The 24,934-nt window shown below is 59.0% G+C and overlaps 1 protein-coding gene across 2 annotated transcripts in view; it reads left to right on the top strand.

The window, feature by feature from the left end:
• The window catches only part of SEMA6B (semaphorin 6B), an 83,442-nt gene extending 59,212 nt beyond the window's left edge, over nt 1-24,230 (top strand). For both annotated transcript variants that reach the window (XM_038384364.2, XM_043502614.1), the window contains 13 exons: nt 72-134; nt 3,402-3,503; nt 5,143-5,233; nt 6,037-6,156; nt 6,444-6,532; nt 7,562-7,779; nt 10,398-10,529; nt 11,292-11,441; nt 14,603-14,797; nt 16,284-16,424; nt 17,681-17,758; nt 19,104-19,162; nt 19,475-24,230. In XM_038384364.2, coding sequence (XP_038240292.1) covers nt 72-134; nt 3,402-3,503; nt 5,143-5,233; nt 6,037-6,156; nt 6,444-6,532; nt 7,562-7,779; nt 10,398-10,529; nt 11,292-11,441; nt 14,603-14,797; nt 16,284-16,424; nt 17,681-17,758; nt 19,104-19,162; nt 19,475-20,484 — 2,448 coding nt within the window. In that variant the 3' untranslated portion in view covers nt 20,485-24,230. The remainder of the gene's footprint in view (nt 1-71; nt 135-3,401; nt 3,504-5,142; nt 5,234-6,036; nt 6,157-6,443; nt 6,533-7,561; nt 7,780-10,397; nt 10,530-11,291; nt 11,442-14,602; nt 14,798-16,283; nt 16,425-17,680; nt 17,759-19,103; nt 19,163-19,474) is intronic.
• The last annotated feature ends 704 nt before the right edge of the window (nt 24,231-24,934 follow it).

Genomic DNA, 24,934 nt, shown 5'->3' with positions numbered 1-24,934 from the left:
ACAGCTACAGGACATCTGGGTCTTTCACTCACCTGAGTTTGACTTGAGTTCATTGTTTGTTTTATACCCAGAAATTGACTTGGGGGTCGAACCCACACGACATCAGCATCTGCCGGATGAAGGGGAAGCACGAGGTAAGGGTGCAGCCTGCCCTGCTGCCTGGCCCGAAGGGGCGGGGGCTGGGGGGAAGTTGTGTTTCCCCTGCACATTGCCCCAGCTCTCTGCCCCCCACTCCTCTCAGGCTAGGACTCCCAAGTTGCTTGCCATTACTCTAAAATAGTGGCACCATGCTGTGCACACTGGTGCCAGGATTCATGCTCCCAGCTTGGGCGTGCACCAGGATCCACGCCCCAGCACACTAGTGCCAATACACCCATTCCCACAACTATCCACTGAGCACACTGGCCTTGTTTGGTGCCTTAGCTCTCTGGCCAGCTCCTCCCATTGCCTTCCTGCTCGCTGTGGGGTGGTTGGCATGGGCCCCACCGTGATCTGTGTGTATGTCATACTCTCTGCCTTTTAACGCCCTGCAAACATTTGTGTCAAATGTGATTTATTAGATGCTGGTATAATTGGCTTTGTAATTAATTATTTCTGGTCTGTTGATCAGAACAGACACATCTCATAATCGGTGAGAAATCCAATTTCCAGATTCCATTAATGCCTCCTTCAGGCTGAAAAAGGCAGAGCACCAGGCTCCCCAAGGAGCACAGACCCGGTGCCCTGCTGGATCAGAACCCGGGACAGCAGGAGCTCGGGCTCACAATTACAGCCAGGAAGCAGAATGAATCAGCATCAGCTGAATGGGGCGCTGTCTCATTAAACATCTGAGGGGCCAGACTCTGAGCTTCCTTACACCAGTCTGAACTGGGAATGGATCTCTTCACACACAAAGAATTACTCCAGATCGACATCAGTGTAAGGGACGGGAGAATCTGACCCCCAATCTTCCTAAAACATGGCAGGTCAAGGTTTTCAGATGTGGGGGTCTGAGCGTGGGATTTTCAAGAGTACCAAATGGAATTTGGCACCCAGTTCCCACTGAATTCCCATGGCATTTGAGTTCCCAGTTCCCTTAGCCTGCAGCTGCAAATCCATACCTAGACACCTCAGTACAAGGGGCCTCCGGTTTCAGTGGCACAGAATACCTGCAGCACCCATGCAGTGGAAGTTGTGGTTAATCAGCGCGCGCTATCTCCCCACCCCCCCAACCCCCAGTTCCCATTCTTCTTTCCCATTCCTCTCCCTACAGTGTGTCCTCTTTCAACCCCCCCTTCCCAGTCTCTCTATTACCCTTCACTCATGCGTCCCTCCCCAACTCAATCCAATGGGTGCCTGTGAGAATCCAGCGCTGTTATTTACATGGTAATCTCAGGGTCCCAGTCCCATTTGAAAATCCAACCTCAAGCGCCTAACCGTAGGCAGGCGTGGACATTTTGCCCCGTCTTGGGGGAGGGGTTTGCAAAAGGCACAAATGGGAGCTAAGCACCCAACTCCCCCAGACTTTCAGTGGGGGATGGGCACCTAACCTTCCCTTTCTGCCTTTGATAAGCGCCCTCCTCGTCTTATCCATGTGACAAATAACTCCCCAGCTCCAAACACAGAGAGGGTTTGAACAACCAAGTGGGTTCCTGGGAAGAAGGAAAACAGGCTTGTCAGTTTCAGGGCTCTTCTAGTCAGTTTCATTTTCCGCTGCCCAGCCCTGGTTAGAAGGCAGCTGGGATTGGGGCTCCCAGGCTGCTGGGGAAATTTTACTACTTTGTTTTTTTAAGGGTTGCTGCTTTTTTTGGTTAATAAACCATTTCTATGATCGGAGGTTTTTTAATTTTTTGAGCCTGACTTGGGGCACGAGTGAGGGTTTAAAGGACTGTTGCCCTCCCCATCCCCCACCCCAGCCCCAAACCGGGCTCAGTTTTTATTCCTTGCAAATGTGGGAACCCTCATCAACAGTAACCTCAAACCTCTGGCAGATTCCTGAGCCTCGCACGGGCACACACCCGCCCCCCCCCCCCCACACACACCTCTGAGCTTTGCAGAAGCATTTCCAGCCGTTTCCATCCACCCCTGCCCTTGCTCACGTCTTGTCTTTCTGCCCAGGCAGCTTTGCAGGGTTTCGGCCTCTCTTTGTTTCCCAATCAAAGCACATGAATGTGTGTTTCCATGGTTTCCTAGCAGGCCTGGAAAAATGGAGCTTTAAGGTGCTTGGTTGGATTCTTCCCCCCCTCCCCCCGCACACTTTTGAAGGCCTCGTTCCTGGAGCTTTGGTTCACAAGGGCCAACTGTGGAGTGTGCAGGTGGCCATCCGCCCCAAACGTGCAGCCCTTCTGTTTGTGTCCACCCTGCCGTCTGGAGCGGCACCTGGAGCCGGCTGGAGGAGCCCATCTGTATCCAGCCATTGACGCCTCTGTGCAAGGTTAAAAGGGCCACTGTCAGGTTACAAATCCTGCATTCAAAATCATTCCCTCACCTGGGTAGCCAACGGCATCAAAGATGATTAAGGCTGGATGAATTTTTAACACCTCTTTCTTGTCTCTGTCCATGCATATTGTCCCTTTTTGGCATTTCCCTCCGACTGGACAATGAAACTAAACGAAGCCTTTAACTAGTGGGATGTCTGGGTTCCCAGGTACTAGCCCAGTCACGCTGCAGTGTTCCCAGTGCAAACCCTCCAGGGCGTTTTAAATAGAAACAGAAAACTGTTCTAACCTAGATTTAAAAACAAAAGCAACGGGGAAACATTTCTAGCTAGATGACTAGATAGATAGAGGGGTTTGCTTGGAGATAAGTGGATTTTACAGAGGGTGTGCATGGAGATGGATAGATGGGGATGCAAGTGAAGGGAGGGATAGATAAAGAGATGGATAGACAGAGGAGCATGGATAGCTAGCTAGGTAGGAATGCATGGGGGTAGATGTAGGGGGAGGCATGGGGTGGATGGATGGGGATGGATGGATGGAGGGATGGATCAGACTGGTGGCTGGGTAGATAGGATGGATGGATACAGGGGGGTGCATGGTGACTTAGAGCGATGTACTCCTTTACCTGAGCCATAAGTGGGGCGAGGCTCCCTGACCATGTCCTTTGAAGGTTGTGCTTTCCCTGATGTACTGAGATGGCCGCATGGTGCGGTCCTCACCCCATGGCACAGTGCTGGGCCCAGGGTGGCCGAACCAGCCCACAGTTTGGCCATCTGGGTGCATCAAGCCAAATGCTGCTCCCCGATACCAGGCCCCCACCCCACACCCATGAGTTCTAAGAACAGGGATGGGCCTGTCGTCCCAGGCTGGCCCAGAGCAACGTTTCCCAACTCCCTCCGGGGCAATGTAATCACAGCACAGCGAGCGGGGCTGCTCGAGCAGCCCCTGCCGCTGGCTCTGACCCCCCTCCCCTCTCCTCTCCAGGCCGAGTGCCGGAACTTCGTCAAGGTGCTGCTGGTGCGGAACAAGAGCACGCTCTTCGTCTGCGGGACCAACGCCTTCAACCCCGTCTGCGCCAACTACAGCGTGAGTCCCGCCCCACCCCGCCCCGTCCCGCCCTGCCAGGGACGGAGAACGTGGTCTTCGGGGTCTACCAATGGGCTGGGGCGCGCGCGTGTGTGGGTAGGGGGCAGGGGGAACCTCTCTGTGCAAAGCATCTGCCCATGTCTGGCACTCGCACAGGTATGTGGGGTGAGTCCCATGTGTGTAGCGAGCGTGTGTATGTGGCACGTGCCCATGTGTTTAGCATGGAGTGGAACCTCTGTGTACCGTATGTATACGTGTTCCGGTGGGTGGCATGTGTCCTGCATGTGTGATGTGTATGTAGTACGTGCTTGTGTGTAGCATGTAGTCATCATACAGACATGTAACGTGTATGTATAGTATGTTTCCATGTGTGGGGTCTCACATGTGTAGCATGGACCCCTGTGTAGCATTTGTGGGTCTCTGTGTCATTTGATCACTGACTGTGTGGGTGTCTTCCCCTGACCCCCCCCGCCCTGCCTGGGGACTCTCCCCTCTGAGCACGCGGCGCCCTGTTCCCCTGGGGGCTGCTTTCCTTACGCTCCTCACAGTGCCGGGAGCAAGGCAGCTGGCAGTGGGGCCGGGCAAAGTGCAGGGTGTGAGCACACAGTGCACCCCCACGCCCTGGGGAGCAAGGGGCAGTCCCAAGGGCCCGGCCCCAGGGGAACTGCTCGTGTTGCGTGGGACATGGTTCTGGGATGGAGCAGAGCTGGCGGGAGGGTATCAGTGGGGCAGCACAAGGCAGCAAGAGCAGCCGGGGCACAGTGCACTGGGGACATTCCCCCCTCAGGCCCGGATCTCTGCATCCCCCACGGGGGCTCTCCCTGCTCCCTGTGCTGAATGCCGGTCACCTCCAAGCCGTTGCGAAACAGACCCCAGGGGACAGACAGAGCGCAGAGCTGATCAGTGCCAGCTCTGCAAAGGTCCCAGCCCAGTGTGAAGGAGGCCAGGCTACCAAGAGCCCAGGAGGGAGCGGTGAAGCAGGGAGCAAGGCAAAGTGCCGCAGTGTATCCATTATTGAGGGGAACAGATGACATTGACCCGCACCGCTGTCATCCCCTGGCACAGCGGAGCAGGACAAGAGGGGCCAGGGAGCAGCATGTTCCAGGGAGAAGCCAAGGAAGTGTCCGTGGTGGGAATCCTAAACTGGTGGCACCTAAACTAGAGAGTGGCCCCAGCTCAGGCATGGATCTGACGGCACCGGGCTGATGGGGCAGGAGCCTGGGGAACCTCCTGAATCCAAGAGGGGATGGGGGTACAGGCTGTGTGAGAGGCAGCCTGGCCCAGCCCGGGGCTCAGGAGAGATGGGTTCTACTGCCGTCTCTGGGGTGTGACCTTGGGCAAGTCGTTTTGCCTCGCTGTGCCTCAGTTTCCCCTCCCTTGCCCATTTAGACTGTAAGGTCTTTGAGGCCGGGATCATGTGTGTGCCCCCAGCGCCCAGCATGGTGGCGCTCCCCTGGCAGCCAGTAGGAGCAGCAGCACTCAGCATCCCGACAGGCCAGGCATTTAATGAGGTGCTTGGTTGTGGATTTAGGGGCCTTGCTTTAGTCCGTCCATGAGTTTGCTGTTCGTGGGCGAGTGCAGGGAGACTGGGAGCTGTCAGGCCCCGGTGTGAACTTACCACCTCTCTCCCTCTCCTTAGATGGACACCCTGGAGCCCATTGGAGACAGCATCAGCGGCATGGCCCGGTGCCCCTACGACCCCAAACATGCCAATGTCGCCCTCTTCACGGGTCAGTACCACCCGGCCTGCTCCCTGCTCTCGGGAGGGTGGGGGAGGATGTCTCTGCTTGGACTCAGTGATGAGCTCCCTACAGGGAGCCCATCTGGCTTGGAGGGCCAAATCCGGGGGTGCATTGGCTTTTTGATATTTTTCCTTCTTTCTTTTGTTCATTTTTTCTTTTGCTTTACCTGTCTTCCTTTTGTCACTTTGTCCGTCTACTCCAATAAATACCCATTTATCTATCTGTCTGTCTGTCTTGCAGTGGTGTTGTAGCCGTGTTGGTCCCAGGATATGAGAGAGACAAGGTGGGTGAGGTCATATCTTTTCTTGGACCAACGTCTGTTCGCAAAAGAGACGAGCTTTTGCGCTACACAGAGCTCGTCTTAGCTTGCTGTAGCTCGGAAGCTTCTCTTGCACCAACAGAAGTTGGTCCAATAAAAGATATTACGTCACCCACCTTTTCTCTCTGATTATCTATCTATCTATCCCCATGCACATCTATCTATATATCTTTCTATCCCCATACACACCCCAATATCTATCACTTCAATATCTATCTATCCATCTATCCGCATCCACCTCATCTATCTATCGATCCCCATACACACCCCAATATCTATCACCCCAATATCTATCTGTCTGTCTATCTCCATACACACCCAATATCTATCACGCCAATATCTATCTATCTACATACACACCCCAATATCTATCTATCACTCCAATATCTATCTATCTATCCCCATACACACACCCCAATATCTATCACCCCAATATCTATCTATCTATTCATTTCCTCTCTCTCCTTGGCAGACGGGATGCTGTTCACGGCCACGGTGACGGATTTCTTGGCAATCGACACAGTGATCTACCGGAGCCTGGGGGACAGCCCCACTCTGCGCACCGTCAAGCATGACTCCAAATGGTTCAAAGGTGGTTTCCCGTTCCCACAGAGGCCATTCCCAGTGGGGTCGGGGGAGAGAAAGAACATTCTCTGCTAGCGACCAAGCTGGATCTGATGTGGGGGTTCCATTACCTGCTGCCTTAGAAAGTTTCTCAGCTTGGAGGCTCCTGGGGCAGCTCCCCCTATGCCGCTCCCGCCAGGCCCTGCTGACTCTTCTCCATAGGGAACACGCCCTGCTGACTCTTATCAGGTTCCCACCCTACCCGCTTCCTGTAGCTAGGCCCTGACCCTCTTGTGTTCGCCCTTCTCCCAACAGAGCCCTACTTTGTCCACGCGGTGGAATGGAAGAGCCACGTCTATTTCTTCTTCCGGGAGATCGCCATGGAGTTTAACTACCTGGAGAAGGTGAGGTGCCCTTCCCGGGCTGCAGCCAGCGCTCTCCAGGGGCAGGGCCGCCCAGCTGGCGTCTGCTCTGCTCCTTCACTTCCCTAGGTGAAGCCTTGGGGACAAGCTAGGGTGGAGAACGGAGATCACAGGCCTTGGGGAACGCATGGGGGACCGATAGTTCTGTGGGCAGTGGATGCTCCTGACCCGTCGATACTGATTTACAGGGCAAAGTACTGGGAGAATTGCCTTAGTTTCAAAGCAGCGTACGAAGGCTGCAGCTGGGCTCAGGGTTCTATTGTGCACAGACACAGGGGGAGCTAGTTCCTGCCCCAGCTGAGATCAGGGCCCCACCATGCAAGGCACTGCACAGACACAGGGGGAGCTAGTTCCTGCCCCAGCTGAGATCAGGGCCCTGCTGTGCAAGGCGCTGCACAGACACACAGGGAGAGACAGTTCCTGCCCCAAAGCACATACTGTGTAAGCGGGCGAGCCAGACAAAGGATGGCAGGGGAGGGAGAGGCACAGATTGGGGAAGTGACTTGCCCGCAGTCACCCTGCTGGTCAGTGGCGCCGCAGGGAATGGATCCCGCGTCTCCTAAGTCCCAGTCCCGTGCCCTGCTCTGCGCTGCTGTCTCTCCAACGGGGATCCAGCGTGTGTCTGTGGAGGCAGTTTCTGGGCAGAGGTGGAGGAGAGGCTGCAGACTGGGAACGTAGGGCGTTCGCACTGACAGGCCTGGGACCTGGGGATGGGCTGGACAGAAGATCCACCCACAGAAGCGTCTTCAGGCCAGGTTGTAACTGGGGTGGGGCACAGAGGCCGCTGCATGGGAGATAGCCACAGTGTGCGCCACACTACACCCCCGCAAAGCTCAGTCCCTCCCTTCCCCCCTCCACGATCCTGCAGTGAAAGGGCCGCCGACTAGCCAGGGCGGGGGGCACAGCAGCTCCGGTGTGGGCAGGTGGGGTTGGAAGGCGGCTCATTGGCTGGGCTGGGAGGGCGGCAGGGCCGGGTGCCTCCTCCCCGTGACACCCTCGTCCCCGCGGCAGGTGGTGGTGTCCCGGGTGGCCCGGGTGTGTAAGAACGACATGGGCGGGTCGCAGCGCGTGCTGGAGAAGCAGTGGACGTCCTTCCTCAAGGCCCGGCTGAACTGCTCCGTGCCAGGGGACTCGCACTTCTACTTCAACGTCATCCAGTCGGTGACGGACATCCTGTACCTGGACGGGCGGCCCGTGGTGCTGGCAGTCTTCTCCACGCCCTCCAACAGGTCAGTCCTCCACAGCCATGGGGCAGTGAGGGGCCCCCGGCACTGTGTCCAGCTGGAGCGGGTCTCTCCCCGCTGCTTATTTTGCCACCAGCTGATGTTCGCGCCGCCTTCCCAAAGGAGCAGGCATGTGCCCCGGCCAGCTTGGGGACCTGATCCTGCAGTCTGCCCAGGCAAAGCTTCCACCGGCTAGTGGATCTCAGCGTTGGGCCAATGGCTCCCACAGGACACCTTCAGAGAACCCCGACGTCCTGACCAAATCGGGCACAGATCAGTCCATCCCCCCTTCTGAAATTCCACTTGCAGTCTCTGCACACGCACACATGTGCACACCCTCGCACGTGGGCCTGGGTGCCTGCACAGGTGTACTTGTGCACACAGCCTGCATGAGCCCTGAGGGCCAGATCCAGGTAGTTGAAGTCAGTGGGAGTCTTTGCATTCGTTCGATTCGGCTTTGGATCAGGGCTGCCACAGACACCAGCACTGTCATCCCCCCCAGTCCTGCAGAGTTTCCACGCAGCCTCAGTGAGAGGCCGCTCTGCCTCAGGGAAAACGCATGCACGCCCGGCTTTGGGCCTGATCCGGAGCCCAAAGACTCCCATTGCCTTGCCCTGGCACTGGATCAGGCTCATCGTGAGCTGCTCCTGGCGCTAGTCCAGGCAGGCTTGGCTCAGACTGTCCCTCCCATCCACCAGCCGTGCAACGGGCTTCGCGTGATTTAGGGGGTCATCGTGCATATTTCACACCAGGCCAGGTGGGACGTTGAAGCTCCTCTCAGGTCCAATCTGGTGCCCTGGAGTTCCTGACCCAGTTCAAAAGAGCAGGAGCTACCACCACAGGTGCTGACTTTCCAAAGTGCCGGGGGGGGGGGGGGGGGCTCGACTCCTGGCTGTGTCCTAGGTCCCGCCCCCTCTCCACCCCTTCCCCCGAGGCCCCACCCTGCCTCTTCCTGCCCCCGCTCCACCCCCACCTTGCCTCTTCCTGCCCAATTCCACCCTCTCCCTCCAGCACACTGCATCCTCGCTCCTCCCCATCCCCCCCAGAGCCTCCTGCTTGCCGCGAAACCGCTGATTGTGGCAGGCGGGCGGGAGGGGGCGGCACTGATCGGCAGGGCCCGCCAGCGGGTGGGAGGCACTGGGGGGAACGGGGGAGAGCTGATAGAGGGGCTGCCGGTGGGTGCTACCTCCTCTGGATAGAAATCCTATCCGCTCCCTAGCCAAGCCCACTGGGATCCTCCTGCCACGTGGCACCATGGGATCCCATGGGGACATCAGTTTCACCCACAGGGGATCCATTCCGTGGCTGGGATTATGTGCAAACCCGCGGGGGCGGCGGGGAGAAAAATCCAGACGTGGCCCTTCTCTGGGGAGGCCAGGGCATCTCTCATCATAGGCCCAGGGACATCTCTGACTGTTGCGGGCGACTGGTATGCGCTGCCCATTGAGCCCAGGGCTAGGGGTCGAGGGCTGATTGTGCAGTGGGGGATCCCGGCTCTTCGGGTCTGGCAGTAGCTTTGGTAACAAGTCTGCCATGGCGAGAGCCGCCCAGGGTGGGCAGTGGGCAGAAAATGGGGTTTTTTCTCTGCCTTTTGGCTGCTCTGAAGGCCTCCCTCCCCTGTCTGAGCCATGCAGTCTATCCCTTTCCCCGCCCCCACCCCACCCCGAGCCTTGGCAGTAGCCACCAAGAGGGGCAGGCAGCTTGGCCCCCTCCAAGATGGCAGCACAGCTGTGTGTGTTAGCACCCTGAGCCATGCCAGCTGCAGAGACCTCCCCATCTCCTGCCGCCACATTGGTTAAGGTGCCAGGACGGACGGGGACAGGCCAGGGGTCCCCCGAGGTGTGAGGATGCTGCGGTGTGGGTCTGACACAGTTTTGTGTGACTGGGAGCCAAGTAGCTGCTGTCAGATTGCTGTGCGGAGAACCTGGCCCGGGCTGGATCTGGATCCCAGACAGAACCTGGCCCAGGCTCCAGATTGGATCCCAGACAGAACCTGGCCCAGTATGGATCCCAGACAGACCCAGCCCGGGCTCCAGACTGGATCCCAGACAGAACCCAGCCTGGGCTCCAGTTTGGATCCCAGACAGAACCTGACCCAAACTGGATCCCAGACAGAACCTGGCCCAGGTTTCAGACAGGATTCCAAACAAATCTACATCAAGACAAATCCCATCCAGAGCTCAACCTAAACTGGATGCCAAACAGAACCTTGCTCAGATCAATAAGCAGATCTCATGCAAAACCAGACTCAGAAACCAAACCAAATCTGACCGGAATCAAGCTCAGACACCAAACTAGATCCCAAACAGAACCCAACCCCAAATGGATCCCAAACAGAGCTAGGCCTAGACACCAAACCAGATCCCAAGCAGTACTAGATCCCAAAGAGAACCCGACAAAGGATCAGCGCAGAGTCAAAGCGGAATTCAGCCCCAGCCCCAGACAAGAACCGTTGGGACACCCAAAAAAATTCACCCAAGTCCTTAGTGAGCTGCCCAGCCCAGGCCCATAAAGTCCTCTGTGACCTTCGCAGTGAGGTCCCGTGCTGTGTGGGAGGAGTGTGGGAGTGGGTGCTGGGAGGCTGGGCCGGTGACATGGCTCTCATGGTCCTTGTGTCTCTGCAGTATCCCCGGCTCAGCGGTCTGCGCCTTCGACATGGCACAGGTGGCATCTGTCTTTGAGGGGCGCTTCCGGGAGCAGAAATCCCCCGAGTCCATCTGGACTCCCGTGCCAGAAGAGATGGTGCCGAAGCCGCGGTGAGTGGATGGCACGCACCCTGGGCAACGGCCCGTGTGTATCGCCAGGACCCCGCAGCGGGCTGGCTGCCAGGGCAGAGTGCCCGGGCTTTGGGTGAGCAGACCAGGAGTGCTGGTTCAGCAGAGAGTGGGAATGTGGAGTGATGCACACGCAGCGAGCATGGCCAATTATCAACCCCCTCCCACCCAGTGTCCTGTGTCCTGGGGGTCCCTCCCCTTCCCTGGGTCCTGGGGGTCCTTCCACTCTCCCACCTTGGTCCTTGTGTCCTGGGTTGTCCCTCCCCTTCCCCATCCTCTGTCCTGGAGTGTCCTTCCCCCACCCCGGTCCCCATGTCCTTGGGTGTCCATCCTCTCCCTGACCCCAGGCCATGGGTCCTGAGATGTCGCCCCTCCCCACCCAAGTTCTGGGTTGCCACCCCATACCCCACCATGGGTTCTGAGTCTTAGCGTTTCACCCTCTCCCCCATGGCCCTGAGTCTTAGAGTGTCCCCCTCACTGCCCCCACCTCCAGTCACCTGTGGCCCATACAGTCAGATCGAAGGTTTGGGACCTGCCCCGGCATGGGGGTTAGGAGGACAGTGGGAACAATCCATTCATGATCCGTTGGTTGCCCCCCTGCTCCGGCTTCCTGCTCCCCCGGGCCACTGCTAGCAGCTGCACCCTCCGGGAGGGACACACAGGGGTGGGAGGGGCTGAGGTTTGCGGGCGAGAGGAGGTGGGGGATACATGCCGCTCAGCCCTTGCCTCCCCCTCTGCCCCCAGGCCCGGGCGCTGCGCAGCCCCCGGCATGCGCTATAACTCCTCCAGCTCCTTCCCAGACGAGCTCCTCAACTTCGTGAAGACACATCCCCTGATGGACGAGTCGGTGCCTTCCCTGGGCCACACCCCGTGGATCATCCGCAGCATGACTCGGTGAGAAACCCGCCTGCTCAGCCATGCTTACCCCTCCCTGGCACCCAGGGGCCCAGGCCACGGCTGGACTGCCTGCCACAGAGCTCAGGGTGGTGCCCGGCTGCCAGGCTAGGGCACAAGGAGAGATCAGTCTGGGCGCAGCCAGCACGTCAATGTGTCAGCTCTTCCTAAATGTAACCACGAGACACATACACCCCACCCCGCAGGAACAGGGGGAAAGCCAAGGAGCAACACATGCCTCGAGCCACTGGCACCCTGGAGGCCTGGCCTGGGTGCTCCCAGCCAGGAGCAAAGAGCCAACAGGTGTGGCCAGGCTGGTGTTTAGGAAGGGTGGAGTGAGTGTTAGGCAGGACTGGATCCCCCTTCGTTCCCCGTCTCAGCTGCCTGGAGCAGATTTAGGTCGATCCTGGGACCGGTTGTGTTCAACATCTTCATTAATGATCTGGAGGATGGGATGGATTGCATCCTCACCAAGTTCATGGATGCCACTAAGCTGTGGGGAGAGGTAGATAGGCTGGAGGGTAAGGATAGGGTCCAGAGTGACCTAGACAAATTGGAGGATTGGGCCAAAAGAAATCTGATGAGGTTCCACAAGGACAAGTGCAGAGCTGCACTTAGGATGGAAGAATCCCATGAACTGCTACAGGCTGGGGACCGACTGGCTAAGCGACAGTTCTGCAGAAAAGGACCTGGGGATTACAGTGGATGAGAAGCTGGATATGAGTCAGCAGTGTGCCGTGTTGCCAAGAAGGCCAACGGCATATTGGGCTGCATTAGTAGGAGCATTGCCAGCAGATTAAGGGATGTGATTATTCCCCTCTATTTGGCACTGGTGAGGCCACATCTGGAGTATTGTGCCCAGTTTTGGGCCCCCCACTACAGAAGGGATGTGGACAAATTGGAGAGAGTCCAGCGGAGGGCAATGAAAATGATTAGGGGGCTGGGGCACGTGACTTATGAGGAGAGGCTGAGGGAACTGGGCTTGTTTAGTCTGCAGAAGAGAAGAATGAGGGGGGATTTGACAGCAGGCTTCAACTACCTGAAGGGGGTTCCAAAGAGGATGGAGCTCGGCTGTTCTCAGAGGTGGCAGATGACAGAACAAGGAGCCATGGTCTCAAGTGGCAGTGGGGGAGGTCTAGGTTGGATATTAGGAAACACTGTTTCACTAGGAGGGTGGTGAAGCACTGGAATGGATTCCCTAGGGAGTTTTGGAATCTCCATCCTTTGAGGTTTTTAAGGCCCGGCTTGACAAAGCCCTGGCTGGGATGATTTAGTTGGGGTTGGGCCTGCTTTGAGCAGGGGTTGGACTAGATGACCTCCTGAGGTCTCTTCCAACCCTAATCTTCTATGATTTTCCTTAGAAGGAGATAAACGATACAGAGGGTGTGTGCACAGGTGTGTGTGAACATGTGCACTGTGTGAATGCATGCAGTTGAGTGTGTATGTGCACATGTGCCCTTCTGAGGGGGCGTATGCATATATATGTGTGCACTTTTGAGTGTGAACATGTGTGCATACATGTGAACTTGTGAGTGTGTCTACACTTGTGCATGTGCACTTCTGAGTGTATGTCTACAGTTGTGTGTGTACATGCGCACTTTGTGTGTGTGTGTACATGTGCACTTGTGTGCATGTGTGTAGTTGTGAGTGTGTGGGCATGTGGACATGTATACTTGTATGCACATGGGTGTACACATGCACTTGTGTGTATATGCATGCTCTTGCAAATGTGTGTACCGGTGTGTAAATGTGCATTTGTGAGTGGGTGGGTGTTACATGTGCACTTGTGGGTGTGGGTGTGCCCACGCATGTGCCTGTGCGAGGACTGAGGGCACCAACAGGGTTGATAAATCTTCTAAACTTTGCTGCCGAGATTGCCTCATTCTAATTAAATCTGCCTTAATTGCTGTTTTATGTGGAATTAATCAAGCATCACTCCCTGGCTCTCAAGCCAGAAGCTCCCAACCAAAGGTTCTGGGGGTTCATGTTGATGGGCAGATGCATCAGTCGCTGGGATTCGAGGCGTTGAAAGGGGAAGTGCTGCGGGGTGTGGTGGGGAGCTTGCACCGCATGTGTGGGGGTGCATATGTGGGCAGCGGGGAGGACAGGGACGGGGACCAGTGCACATGCCAGGGGGCATGCGGTTGCCAGCCGGGCCCTGATGGCGTGCCGGCGGGAGGGAGCAGGAGGGGGTGGGGAGCGCAGTGCTTCCCCATCCTCACCCCATGGTACCAGCGCTGTGAAAATGCAAAGCAGCTGGAGTTCATTGGTGCTGATAATTACAGCTGTAATGAGATAACAGAAAACTTATTCTAATTGACCCTTTTGGGGGGGGGGGAGAAGGGACAAGGAGCTCTTGTTTTGCTGCAGCTTTCTGTAAAGATTGTGATACCCACCAAAATCTCTTCCTCTCCTTTGCCTGGCCTTGGCTCGGCCTCTGGGGGCCTTTCTCGGGGGTCTGTGTGTCTATGGGTTCATGCGTCTGTCTGTCTGGAGCTGGGTGGATGTATGTTGCATAGCAAGGAAACCATTGAAGTGGTGCCAGGGGTGTTTGTGCCCACACGTGATGTGTAAGTGTGTAAACGTGTGGAAGCAGAGATGTCCCTCTGTGGAGAGGGATTGTGTCCGGAATGCAAGTAGAATCTGTGCATTTCTGCTCAGGATGTATGGTGCGTGGGCTTCTGGAGTCTGTATGGGTGCCTGGGGGGTGTGTGTGGGTGTGGGTGTGTGTGTGTAGGTGTGTAGATGTGTGTATACCTTCTTGGACCATTGTTTCTTCAGGTTCAGTTTGGGTGGGTTCTGGTTGGGATGTGGGGTGGGTTCTGGTTAGGATCTGGATCAAGTTCAGTTTGGGATCTGGGTTGGGTTCTCATGGGGATCTGGGTGGATTCTGGTTGCGATGTGGGTTGGGTTTGGGTGGGGACGTAGATCTCCCATACACACTAGCAGGAGGACAGTAAGTGGTAACTCTGCAGTTCTTTTCTAGCTACAGAGAGTCTGATCCACGCTAGGTGTGTTAACCCCGGGACACTATCCCATCTCCCCTCCTCCTGCCTCACTCCCCCACATCTGATGGCATCACCTCTCCTCTGGGGCTTCTCCTGAACCTCAGCTATTGTGAACACTAACGAGCGACCCCACTTCCACCCCCCACTCTGCAGGTATCAGCTCCGTAAAATTGTGGTGGACACTGCGGCAGGGCCCTGGGGCAATTGCACCGTGGTCTTCCTGGGCTCCAACACTGGCACCATCCTCAAGTTCCTGATCAAGCCCAACATCAGTGCCAGCCGCTCAGCCGTCAGCGCTGGGAGCCAGAGCCTGCTCCTGGAGGAGTTCGAGACCTATCACCCCGGCAGGTAGGCATGGACCCAGCCTCGGCGTGGCTAGCGCTCTCGGAACAGTGGCACCCAGGGGCTGGGAATGAAGTTAAATAGGATGGAGGGGGTTTGGGGAACATGCAGTGGGCTTTGGGGACACAGAGATGCCAGTCTGAGAACAGGAAATCCCATGGGGGCGGGCATGGTGTAAGCACCTGGACAGATGGATCCGAGTCTCTGTGATACTAAGGTGAGTCCCTACGGCTTTCTCACAGAAGCAGGGAGCATTGTCTGTGCCCACCTGGGGAAACTCTCCTCAACTATCCAGTGTTACACTCCCCAGCTACTATTCTTGTGGCACGGGAGTGCCCAGTCCCTTGTGTCTGGACACCGCAGCGCACCCCAGGGTACTGGTTTCATAGTGGTTCTGCCCTCTCCTTAGCATGAGGGATGTAGATGTGTCTGTAGCAAACCCAAAGCGAAGAGTATTTCACAGAGCTTGAGACAGACACTCAAATAGTAGCAAGTACAAGGATTTGGAAAGGTAAGGTTACAGGTAAAAGAAACACCTACAACTCAATCTACAGCCTATACTTATTAACAAGCTGCTTTCTGTCTAACAAGATATTTGTCACCCAAATGGTGAGTCCGTGCAGCACATGTCCAGTTCAGAAAGCTGGGATCCACCCGGAGCTAGCGTGTCTCCTCCATAATGGATAAAATCTTGGCCCCTCTCTTCTCCTGCAATTACAGACTCTTCTCTCTTGCCCCAGGAGGTCCCCTATTTTCTTGGGGTACTTGAGTCTTTGTAAATCCTCAGGCCTGCAGCTTAGACGGTAAACTCAGGGCGGCTGATTCAGTCCGCCACCTCGCCACTGGGGACAAGCTTCACTTCAAAGCTTATCTCCTCCATATTACGTCTCTCTCCAACGACTTCCTCTCCAAACATCTCGCCCTGACCATGATAATCAGCTAGTTCTTAGCTTGCGGCAGAGACCCCGCACGACCCACCCTGCCTTGGTGAACGAGTGAGACGATGGTGCAACGCAGGTACTAGACCTGCCCTGGTGCAGAAGTTGGCTTCCGTGGGGGGGGTCAGATTCACAGTGGCTCCCACACGCACTCTGAGTTCACGTTTCGTGTCCACACAGGCCTGCCCTTGCCCCTCCACGTTCACCCAACTCAGGGTGCGATCAGTCCCCGGGTGTCAGGCCTCCCTGACAGTGACGCAGAGTGAATTCCACCCCATGGTCCATCGAGGGACCTCCCCATCTCCTGCAGCACAAAAGGACCTTGGGTTCCTTGCCTGACTTGGCACCTTCTCAGAGGCATGGGGAGGAGCGTGGGGCTTTGGTTCTGTTCTCTGTCCGTTGGGAAGGATGCCAAAGGTCCCCCTGCCCCATGCCCTCCTGGGGACCAGCCCCAGTTGCACGCTGCCCACCCCACACCCTGGCAGCCCAGGGTCAGGGCGGGCTCTCCTCTGGGACGTGGGGCAGACTGAGATTTCCCCCGGGTCTGTCTGCAGGTGCGGCCGAGACAACGAGGATGAAAGGAAGCTCTTGGGCATGGAGCTGGACAAAGCCACGGGGTCCTTACTACTGGCCTTCCCCCCATGCGTGGTGAGGGTGCCCACTGCCCGATGCCAGCAGCACTCGGGCTGCATGAAGTGAGTTTCTCGTCCTCAGCTCTTGCCGCCACGGCTCAGTGGCATGGGATTGTGACTGGGCGGGGTTTGGGGTTGTGGGCGGGGTTTGGGGTCCGTAGAGCACCCCTTCCCTGCAACACACAAACCTCTCCCTGGTTTTGCATTCAAACCCCTGTCTCTCGTCCCCGCTGCCCCATGACTGTGGTTCTGTGGTGTGAGGGGCGAGTTCTCCTTCTAGGAGCCAAGCTGCCCCACAAGTAATGCCATCCGTCACACGTGGTGGGGCCCGTGGGCCGGTGCCCACGTCCTCGCCCACGACATTCCCCAGCCTCATTATCAGAGCCCGAGACGCAATTATTCAGAACATCTCGGCTTAATACCTGGCCCCTTCGGGAAGCTCCTGGCAAATTAAAGCTCTGGCTTCTGGGAAGGGACTGAGCCAAGGGCAGCATGTGATTTTTTCCAGGACAACCACCGCTTTGTCCATTAGCTCCTGGGCTCGAGGGGGTCTCCAGGGGCATTCTGGGCCCCTTCGCTGCCGTCAGCGCCAGCTCGGCCACAGGCCAGCTGCCCACCTGAGCAGACGTGCCCTCCGTCCCCTGGAGCTGAGAGTCGACCGAGAGCTGAATGAAGCAGGGGACCTTGTGTTAAAAATAGCATGTGACCATGAAAACCGGGACCCTAATGCAGATGAACTAGGGCACTGGATTGAGGGAACATGGCTGTATTAATGCAGCCGCTTCCTGCCTTGGGAGTGCTGGACTGTGTAACCCCCATGTTCTTGTAATGGAGCTTTTCGGAGGTCATTATTTATATGTGGCCCCATTGTGCCAGGCGCTGTGCATAGAGCAAGAGACAGTCCCTGCTCACAGACAACACAAAAGATGGGAAGGGAGACAGAGGAAGTGACTTGCCCCGTCTTCCCCAGTAGCAGAGCTGGGACAAGAACCCAGGCGTCCTGAGGCCCTGCCCAGCTCCCCACCCACCAGCCCACGCTGCCAGCCTGTGTTCCTTCATTATTTAATAGTCAACACGGCTTCATTGCTGCCCCGGATGCAGCATTCTCACGAGTCGCATCCAGGTTCACAAAGAGCCCATGAGCCAATTTCTTTGCCATGTGACCTCGCTGGCTCCAAGCGGCCTACACCAGGGATAGATTTGGCCCAGCAGGTGTGAACTCTCCCGCCCAGTTAACCTGACTATGGACTAGGCGCCCGCGATCCACCGTGCCGGGACGTGAACTTCTCTAACCAGCTCCCTTGCCTGCCGGGTTTCAGGAACTGCCTCGGGAGCCGGGATCCCTACTGCGGCTGGACCCCCGAGGGCTCCTGCATCTTCCTGGAAACCAACACCAGGTAATACTGGCCAGTGAGGACCCCTCCAGGGCTGGGGGTGGGGAGCCGTCTGGATGGGAGTTGCTGCTGCAGGTGGTGCTGGGTTAACGGCCCAAAAGACCGGAGACCTGGGGCAACCCCGGCTGTGGGATGAGCCTCCGCCTCTCTGCCCTGCTATTCTGCCACCGCCCTGACCTGGTGGGGCCACCTCCCTGCATCTTTGGCCTCTCTGCTGAGCCAGCCAGCCTGGGGCACCACTGATTGTGCAGGTGGGGTTTATGCTGCAACCCTCCTAACAGCTGGGCTGAGAACCAGCAAACTCGTCTCACTCCCAAGACCTGTCAGACGGTAACGGCACGTGGCCCCCACCAGGCGGGGCGGGAATTCGGTGCCCAGGTGAGAGGTTTTGCCCAGAGTTCTGCTGCCGAAAGAGTCCCGGGATCTTCTTCCTCATGCAGGATCTCAGTCCTTGCCCTTCCAGAGACCCCGTGTCCCTGCCCCTTGCTAGGCGTCTGGGGATAAAGGAGAGATGCTCCTGCTCGGGGTGCACTGGGGAGTAGTTCCCTCCCGGGGTGCTCCACGGACATAGGCATGGACCAAGCCCCAGATTACGGAGAGGGGAGGGATTTGTCAGTGAAGCCTATTGAGACCCAGAACACTGATGGGGGACCATCCACCGAGCATCTTCCTTCCCCTGGGAGCCCTTTGTTCCCATCTGACCGTCTGCTGCTGTGTGCCCCGGCCCAGCCCGTGCTGAGCACCCCACCCCCACCCCCAGGGGCGTGTCATTTCAATTTGGCATCACTGGGGTAGGTTGGGGGGGGTGGAGGATGGAATTTCCTCCCCTGCAGGAATCGGTCCAGGGCTGGCTCCTGGCCTTGGCGCAGGAATGCCCCAGGGTCTGCAATGACCAGACTCGGTTCCACGTGTCAGCTGCCATGGGGCATCCAGCAGCCCAGCCCAGGGCCCCCAGCACCACCAACTCAGGGGGCCCTGCCGCATGGCACCCCCTTGCACTACCCTGGGGTCTGCACCGACTGCAGGGGTGAAGTGCCCCCTATTCAGCCAGCCTCCCTCCTATTCCCAGCCCCCACCCCCAGCACTGTGCCCTGCATTGGCTGAGATGGGAGCCTGCCCGCCCCTTAGCGCTCCAGGTTTGCTGTCTCCCACCCGAGTGTAGCCCCAGCCAGGCCCCGTTTGGTTTCCGGGGCAGGAAGCACACAGCCAACAATGAGCTGGCAGCTTGCCCCTCAGCATGGCATCCCGCCCCCGGGCAGCAGTCATGCTCAGGTCCCAGGGAGCACGGTAGCCTTGGCCCATTTCCTCCCTCTGATTGATCCCTTCCTTCCTTGTGGCCATCCCACAGGGCTGCGTTCGAACAGGACATCGCCGGAGGCAGCACCTCGCACCTCGGGGAGTGTGAAGGTAAGCGCTCGCTGGCGCGGGGCAGTGGGGGGGAGCAGCTGTTGGGAAGCCTGCATGGCTGGCCTCGCCAGCTGGCATCGGTGCGGGACTGCCAGGGGGGAACTCACAGGGTAGGACAAGCAGCTAGCTTGGGCAGGGCACTGCTGTGGGAAAGCTCACGCTGCCAGATCCCAGCTGGCACTGTGGTCCTGGTGTGGCCCTTTGGACTTTGCTGGAAGCACAGGGCCAGTGCATGGAGCCAACATGCCAGGCAGCCTGGCTCTGGCCTGTGCCCCGCGCCCCATGCGCTCACCCGCTCCGCCCTCCCCCTAGGGCTGGTGACGGAGAGCTTCGTGGAGGAGCCAGATGGGTTGGTCTCCGTGAATCTGCTGGTGATCTCCTCCGTGGCTGCCTTTGTCATCGGGGCGGTGATCTCCGGCTTCAGCGTGTGCTGGTTCATCGGGCACCGGGACCGCAAGGAGCTGGCGCGCCGCAAGGACAAAGAGAACATCCTGTCGCACAGCGAGTCGGTGGTGAGCGTCAGCCGGCTGGGCGAGCGCCGCGCCCGCGGGGGCCAGCCCGAGAACCTCCTGGCCCCACTGATGCAGAACGGCTGGCCCAAGGGGCTCATCAAGGTCAGCCAGCACGACCTGGACTCGGGGGTGCTGCCCACCCCCGAGCAGACCCCCCTGCAGCAGAAGCGCTGCCCCGGCAACCTCAAGAACTGCAGCTGGGAGCAGAGCCACAATCTCATCAACGCCTCCATCCGCGAGCCGCCCTGCACCGGCTCCTCCGTCATCCTCCTGCACTCCAGCCACGCCCAGGTGCCCCACCACCTCCGGGCCGGGCGCGTCATCCCCATCTGCCACTCCATGCTCATGGACCAAGAGCTGGAGGACGAGGCGAGCAACTCCTCCATGGACATGCACTACCTGCCGGTGAGCGGGGGCCGGGAGCACGGCGAGGGGCCAAGGGCCCAGCAGCAGCCGCCCCCCTCCCACCGGCCCGGCTTGGGCAGGAGCTCGTGCGGCGAGTTCCCCGTCACGCCGCACGACAGCCCGGACCGGCGCCGGGTGGTGTCGGCGCCGAGCGGGGAGGTCGGGGACTACACCGACGGCTGCCACTGGAACCCCGACAAGCTGAACTTCAACAGCAACAACGCGGCCAGCAAGGCGGTCGCCCACCTCAAGAGGAACCACACGTTCAACAGCGCAGAGAACCCCGGGGTGTACAGCCGGCAGGCCGGGCCCCCGCGGGCCCCCACACTGGGCAGCCAGCACACCCTCACGGACCTCAGCCACCTCCTCAAGTACAGCATCGAGCGGACTCCCTCCGTCAAATAGGAGCCGGCCGGGGAGAGGGTGTGGTTTGGTTTTATAGCCTCCTCTTGGGGGCGGGGTTTCAGTGGAGGGGGCGGAGCATAGGGAGCCTCACTCCCATCCGGGGAGACACGCCCGAGACCAAGGTGTCTCCAGCAAATGACTGTAGGGGGCGCCGGAGAGGAGCCGGTTGTGGGGCCGGGGCGGGGTCTTCCCGTTTGCTCTGGCAGCTGGTGCTTCCTCACTGGACTCTTCTCCCCTAACCTGCCCACTCGCTCCTTCTTTTCGGTGGGACCTAGGCAGGATTGGGGCCCCTCCAAGCAGGATTTCATCATCACCCTAGATATAACAAAGTGAGGGGATGGAAGGCAGCTGTCTGGAAAAGGCCCCAGTGAACGTGGGGTTCCCCCCACCCCACCCGGCTCGTCACTTCCTCGTTTTTGTACTGTAAATGGTGGGGGTGTGAGATCTTTTAATGAGTGGGTGACGTGCTCCTTGACACTCCCAGCGCAGAGCAGCCTCCCCAGGATCTCAGAGTTCTCCTCTCTCCTTTTGGGAGGGGCCAAAGCCAGAGTTCCCCTCTGTTCCCCCCCCCCCCGCGTCTGACACTGCCAGTGCCCAAAGTCCCCCTCTGCCTCTTGCTTGGAGGGCACAGGGCCTGGGTTTCCCTTCTGGCCTCACCTGGCAAGGGCTGGGCCCGTTCCTACACTAGCGGTGGGCAGTGCCCCTTCTGCCCCATGCTGGCAGGGATGGCACTGGGTGCAGCGCCCCCTCTGCCCTGCACGGGCGGGGGCAAGACCCCCTCTGTCTGTCCCAGGACAGGGCTTCTGTTGCGTGGTCCGGAAGGTCTGCGACCTCCAGTGAATCAGGCCCGTTGGCTTCCCCGCCAGCCCAGCTAGGACTGGACTCTGGCATGGTGCCAGTGGCCCCTCCACTGGTGGACCAGCAGAGAGAGGGGGCCGGGGCGGGCAGGGGGGGATGCTCCCTTTCCACCTGGCTGGGGCCGATCTGTCCTGGCTCCCCGATGGCCTGTCCGGCTACCGCTCCGCAGAGAGACCAGCACTTTACCCGTCACCCTGGGAAGACCTGCCAGGTTCATGCCAGCGAGTGGCGTTGGACTGACACTGCAGCAGGGTTACGGCTGCGCTCCCCAAAACCACCCATCCTCCTTCCCTACGGCATTTCCTGGTACTCCACCCGCCCGCCTCCCGGCCCTCCGCTGGGCTGTTCTCCCCACGGCCCGTTTCGTGCACTCCCGAGTGCAGGGCAGGCACTGGTCCCTGGCGGGGCGGGGGGCCCAGCTCACTCTCTCGGCTGGGGCAGACGGGGCATACACTGCCGGGCAAGGCCAAGCACCCCCAACGAGGCCCCTCTGAACCGGCTGACGAAACGGTTCCCGGCTGCCTCCATCGCCCCTGTGCCCTGATGCAGTCGGCCACACGCCGCCCGATTCCGGCAGGAGCCCTTCGCGCTGGTGGAGATGACTGCAAGGGGGACGGAGGATTGGCACAAACGTCGCCTTAGGGATTGTGGAGCCCCCCAGACTCGGGGTGGGGACGTGGGGGGGAAGCGGGGGCGTATGTCTCTGGAACAATAGGAAGCACAATTTTTCTGTCGTTTTAAACCCGTTCGGGGGCTGATTTTCTACCAACCGCGAAGCAGGAAGGGGCCCCGGGCATGTGGCTTGCTCTGGTTTGGCGCGGATTCTGCCAGGGTTTCCAGGATGGGATCTTGGCCTGTTTGTATTTGTATTTTACTGGGGGGGGCGGGAGGAGGTGGCCTTTCTTTTTCTTTCCTTTCCTGTCGCAAATTGCACAATCCCTCCGGCAGGGAGGCATCTCTTGGGCCAGGGGTCGGGAGCGTCTCCAGCTGTGGCAGGCAGCGGGTGGGGTATTGCCCCTGCTGGTCCCCTCCCAGGGCCCACTTCTGCCCACCCGCGGCCAGGCAGGGAAGGGGCTCTCCGGGAAGTCTGGCTCCTGCCCCACCCCCCGCCCCAAAGCACAGATTGGAGCCTAGCTGCTGGCACCGATCCCAGAGGCGGTGCGGCACTTGCGGGCCTGGGGAGCGGGCCATAACACGGGCATGCGTCGGCGTGTCTGTATGCGTGCCTGGCGCTGCCCCCCCTGTGGTCACGCAGCCAGCCTCTCGGGCCCTCAGCTGCGGCTTGCCGGGGCGCCTCCAGCGCTCATCTTCCCCAAGGTTTTGGCAGGAGGCTCAGAGCTGGGGGTGTGGGACCAGCTCTCGTCTACACTCGCTTCTGGTGGCGGCTAAGCCGGTGGAGCGGCTCCCCGGGCGGTGGGGACCGGTGAAGATTGCGGGGCATGGGGCTGGTTCAGACGGTCGCCCCAATGCTCGGCTGCTTCTCCCAGCCTCTCTGGGGGTGCAAAGTCCATGGGGAGGGTGGAGGGGATTCACTTGCTCTCCAGGTACCCTGCACCCCACTCAGACCACAGAGCTGACAGGGATGGCTTCCCCTGCTGCATTTCGGCACGTCCAGCCACAAGCACAAAAGCCACTGAAACGAGGTCCCCAGCCCCACTGGGGCCGCAGGGTCTGGGCTAGGGGTGGGCTGGGTTCTTGTCCTCTCTGGGCCTGTTAGCTGGAGCTTTGGGTCCAGGGTCAGATCCTGCTGCTGGGGGCGGCCTTGCTGGTCCCCAGTGAAGAGGCTCTGCCTGGGGGGCTGGACCCTCTGCCCACCCCAGTGAAGGGGAAGGACTGGCGGCGTGGGACCAGGGCAAGGAAAGACACCTGAAGGAGGGGGTGACCGCCTTGGTCTGGATGGGAAGTGGACGCAGGCAGCAAAATGTGCTCGCGGGGCTGGAGGAGGTAATGTGGGAGCAGCTGCCCCCCTCCCTAGAGCTGGCCTGCAGCCCGCCCCCCTACACACACACACTTGGCCTTCTCCACCAGGGATGGCAAAGCACTGCTCTCGCCTGGCACCGTCTTGGGGCTGGAGCGCCAGGCGTATGGGAGCTGCTGGGCACTTTGTGCAAATCCAGCCACTTCCTTTAGGTGCCTGAATGGGAGCTGAGCTCTTGTGACAATCAGGCCAACGGGGCCTGCAGCCCCGTGGGTGCGGCTTGTACCACGCTCGGGTTGCAGCCCCGTGGGTGTGGCGTGTACCATGCCCGGGCTGCAGCCCCGTGGGTGTGGCGTGTACCATGCCCGGGCTGCAGCACCGTGGGTGTGGCATGTACCATGCCCGGGCTGCCAGCCCGGTTAGCCTGCACCTGGACAGATCCTGCCCACACGCTGCCCAGGCCGGCTTAAAAAGGCAGCCAAAGCTCTGGGAAGACGGAAACTGCTCAGCAGGGCTTCTGCCCCTGCCCGCTGCAGATCCTGGGCCCCGCCAGCCAGGCCCCTGCTTTCCCAAGGGAGGCTGGGGGGCTGGATCCCCACCCTGGGGACTTTGACAAGGGAGCAGAAGCAGGCCTGGGGGAAGAGGGGAGGGGGCCATGGCGACGTGCAGGGTGGCAAGACAGCTGTGATGGGCTCCGCGGAGAGGGGCGGGCGTCTCTTACTGCCCCCAGGGGAAGCCGAGCCGCCCGCTACCCACCACTGTAAATAAGGTGTGCGAGGCATGCAGCCCTCAAGGAGACACCCCACTGCCAAGCGAGTGGTCAGTACAATGCAAGTTCTCTTGTGACCTGTGCCCCCCTGTGACCTTTCTCCTTTGAACCCGCGCAGCCCATGCATGCTACAGCAGTAAACTCTTCTCTGTATAACTCTGGAGTTCCCCCTGCCAATAAAGTTCTGTTTACAAGACTGGACCCCTCTGACCCCCCCCCCCCAGCATCACTTTCTTTTCTCGCTTTCGTTGGCCCCGGGGGTTCCCCAAGGGTGGGAGGAGGGGAATCCACAAACACAACAAAGAACCAGGTTGTGGCTTATCCAGCTCTGGGACTAATCCAGTGGGAAATGCCCCCGGTACCCAGTCCTTGCCACCTGTGCCAGCTTGACTTTGCCATGGCCAGTGGGGCTGAGATCTGCCATGACTTAAAGGGAGTTTGCAGCGGAGTTACCTGAGAGGAGCAACTGAAGTACTGAACGCAGGGCCAGGGGAAGATCTCTCCCCCCCCCCCCCGATGTGATGCCCCATCCATACGGAATATCCTGCCCACAGGGCAGAGCAAGTGCCAGCTTTCCCCTACCCTCTTCACTGGGGGCAGCGTGTCTTCTTCAGGCCTCAGCTTCTCCATGGGCAGCCAGCCATGCTGGTGGACAATCTCCTGACCAGGTGGACTCGGGGCAGCTGGCTTGGTCCATGGAAGCCCCTGAACAGCATCAATATTGGTTGGTGGTTTGCTCGCTATTAGGCCAGAGGGGGTGCAAGCCAGCAACCTTTAGGTGACACACCCCACCCAGTCCTGCGCACTTAGCATTGGCTTCAGATAGGTGCCCAGTTGCTGCGGGCGTGGGAAGGATGTGGATTTCAGTCCTGCCTCTGCCACATACCAGCTGTGGGTCCTTGGCC

This window comes from Dermochelys coriacea, chromosome 25, assembly GCF_009764565.3.
Source record: "Dermochelys coriacea isolate rDerCor1 chromosome 25, rDerCor1.pri.v4, whole genome shotgun sequence".
In the NCBI taxonomy this organism is placed as follows: domain Eukaryota; kingdom Metazoa; phylum Chordata; order Testudines; family Dermochelyidae; genus Dermochelys; species Dermochelys coriacea.
Note: the sequence above shows the minus strand (reverse complement) of the source record. Positions and strands in the feature narration are given on the sequence as shown.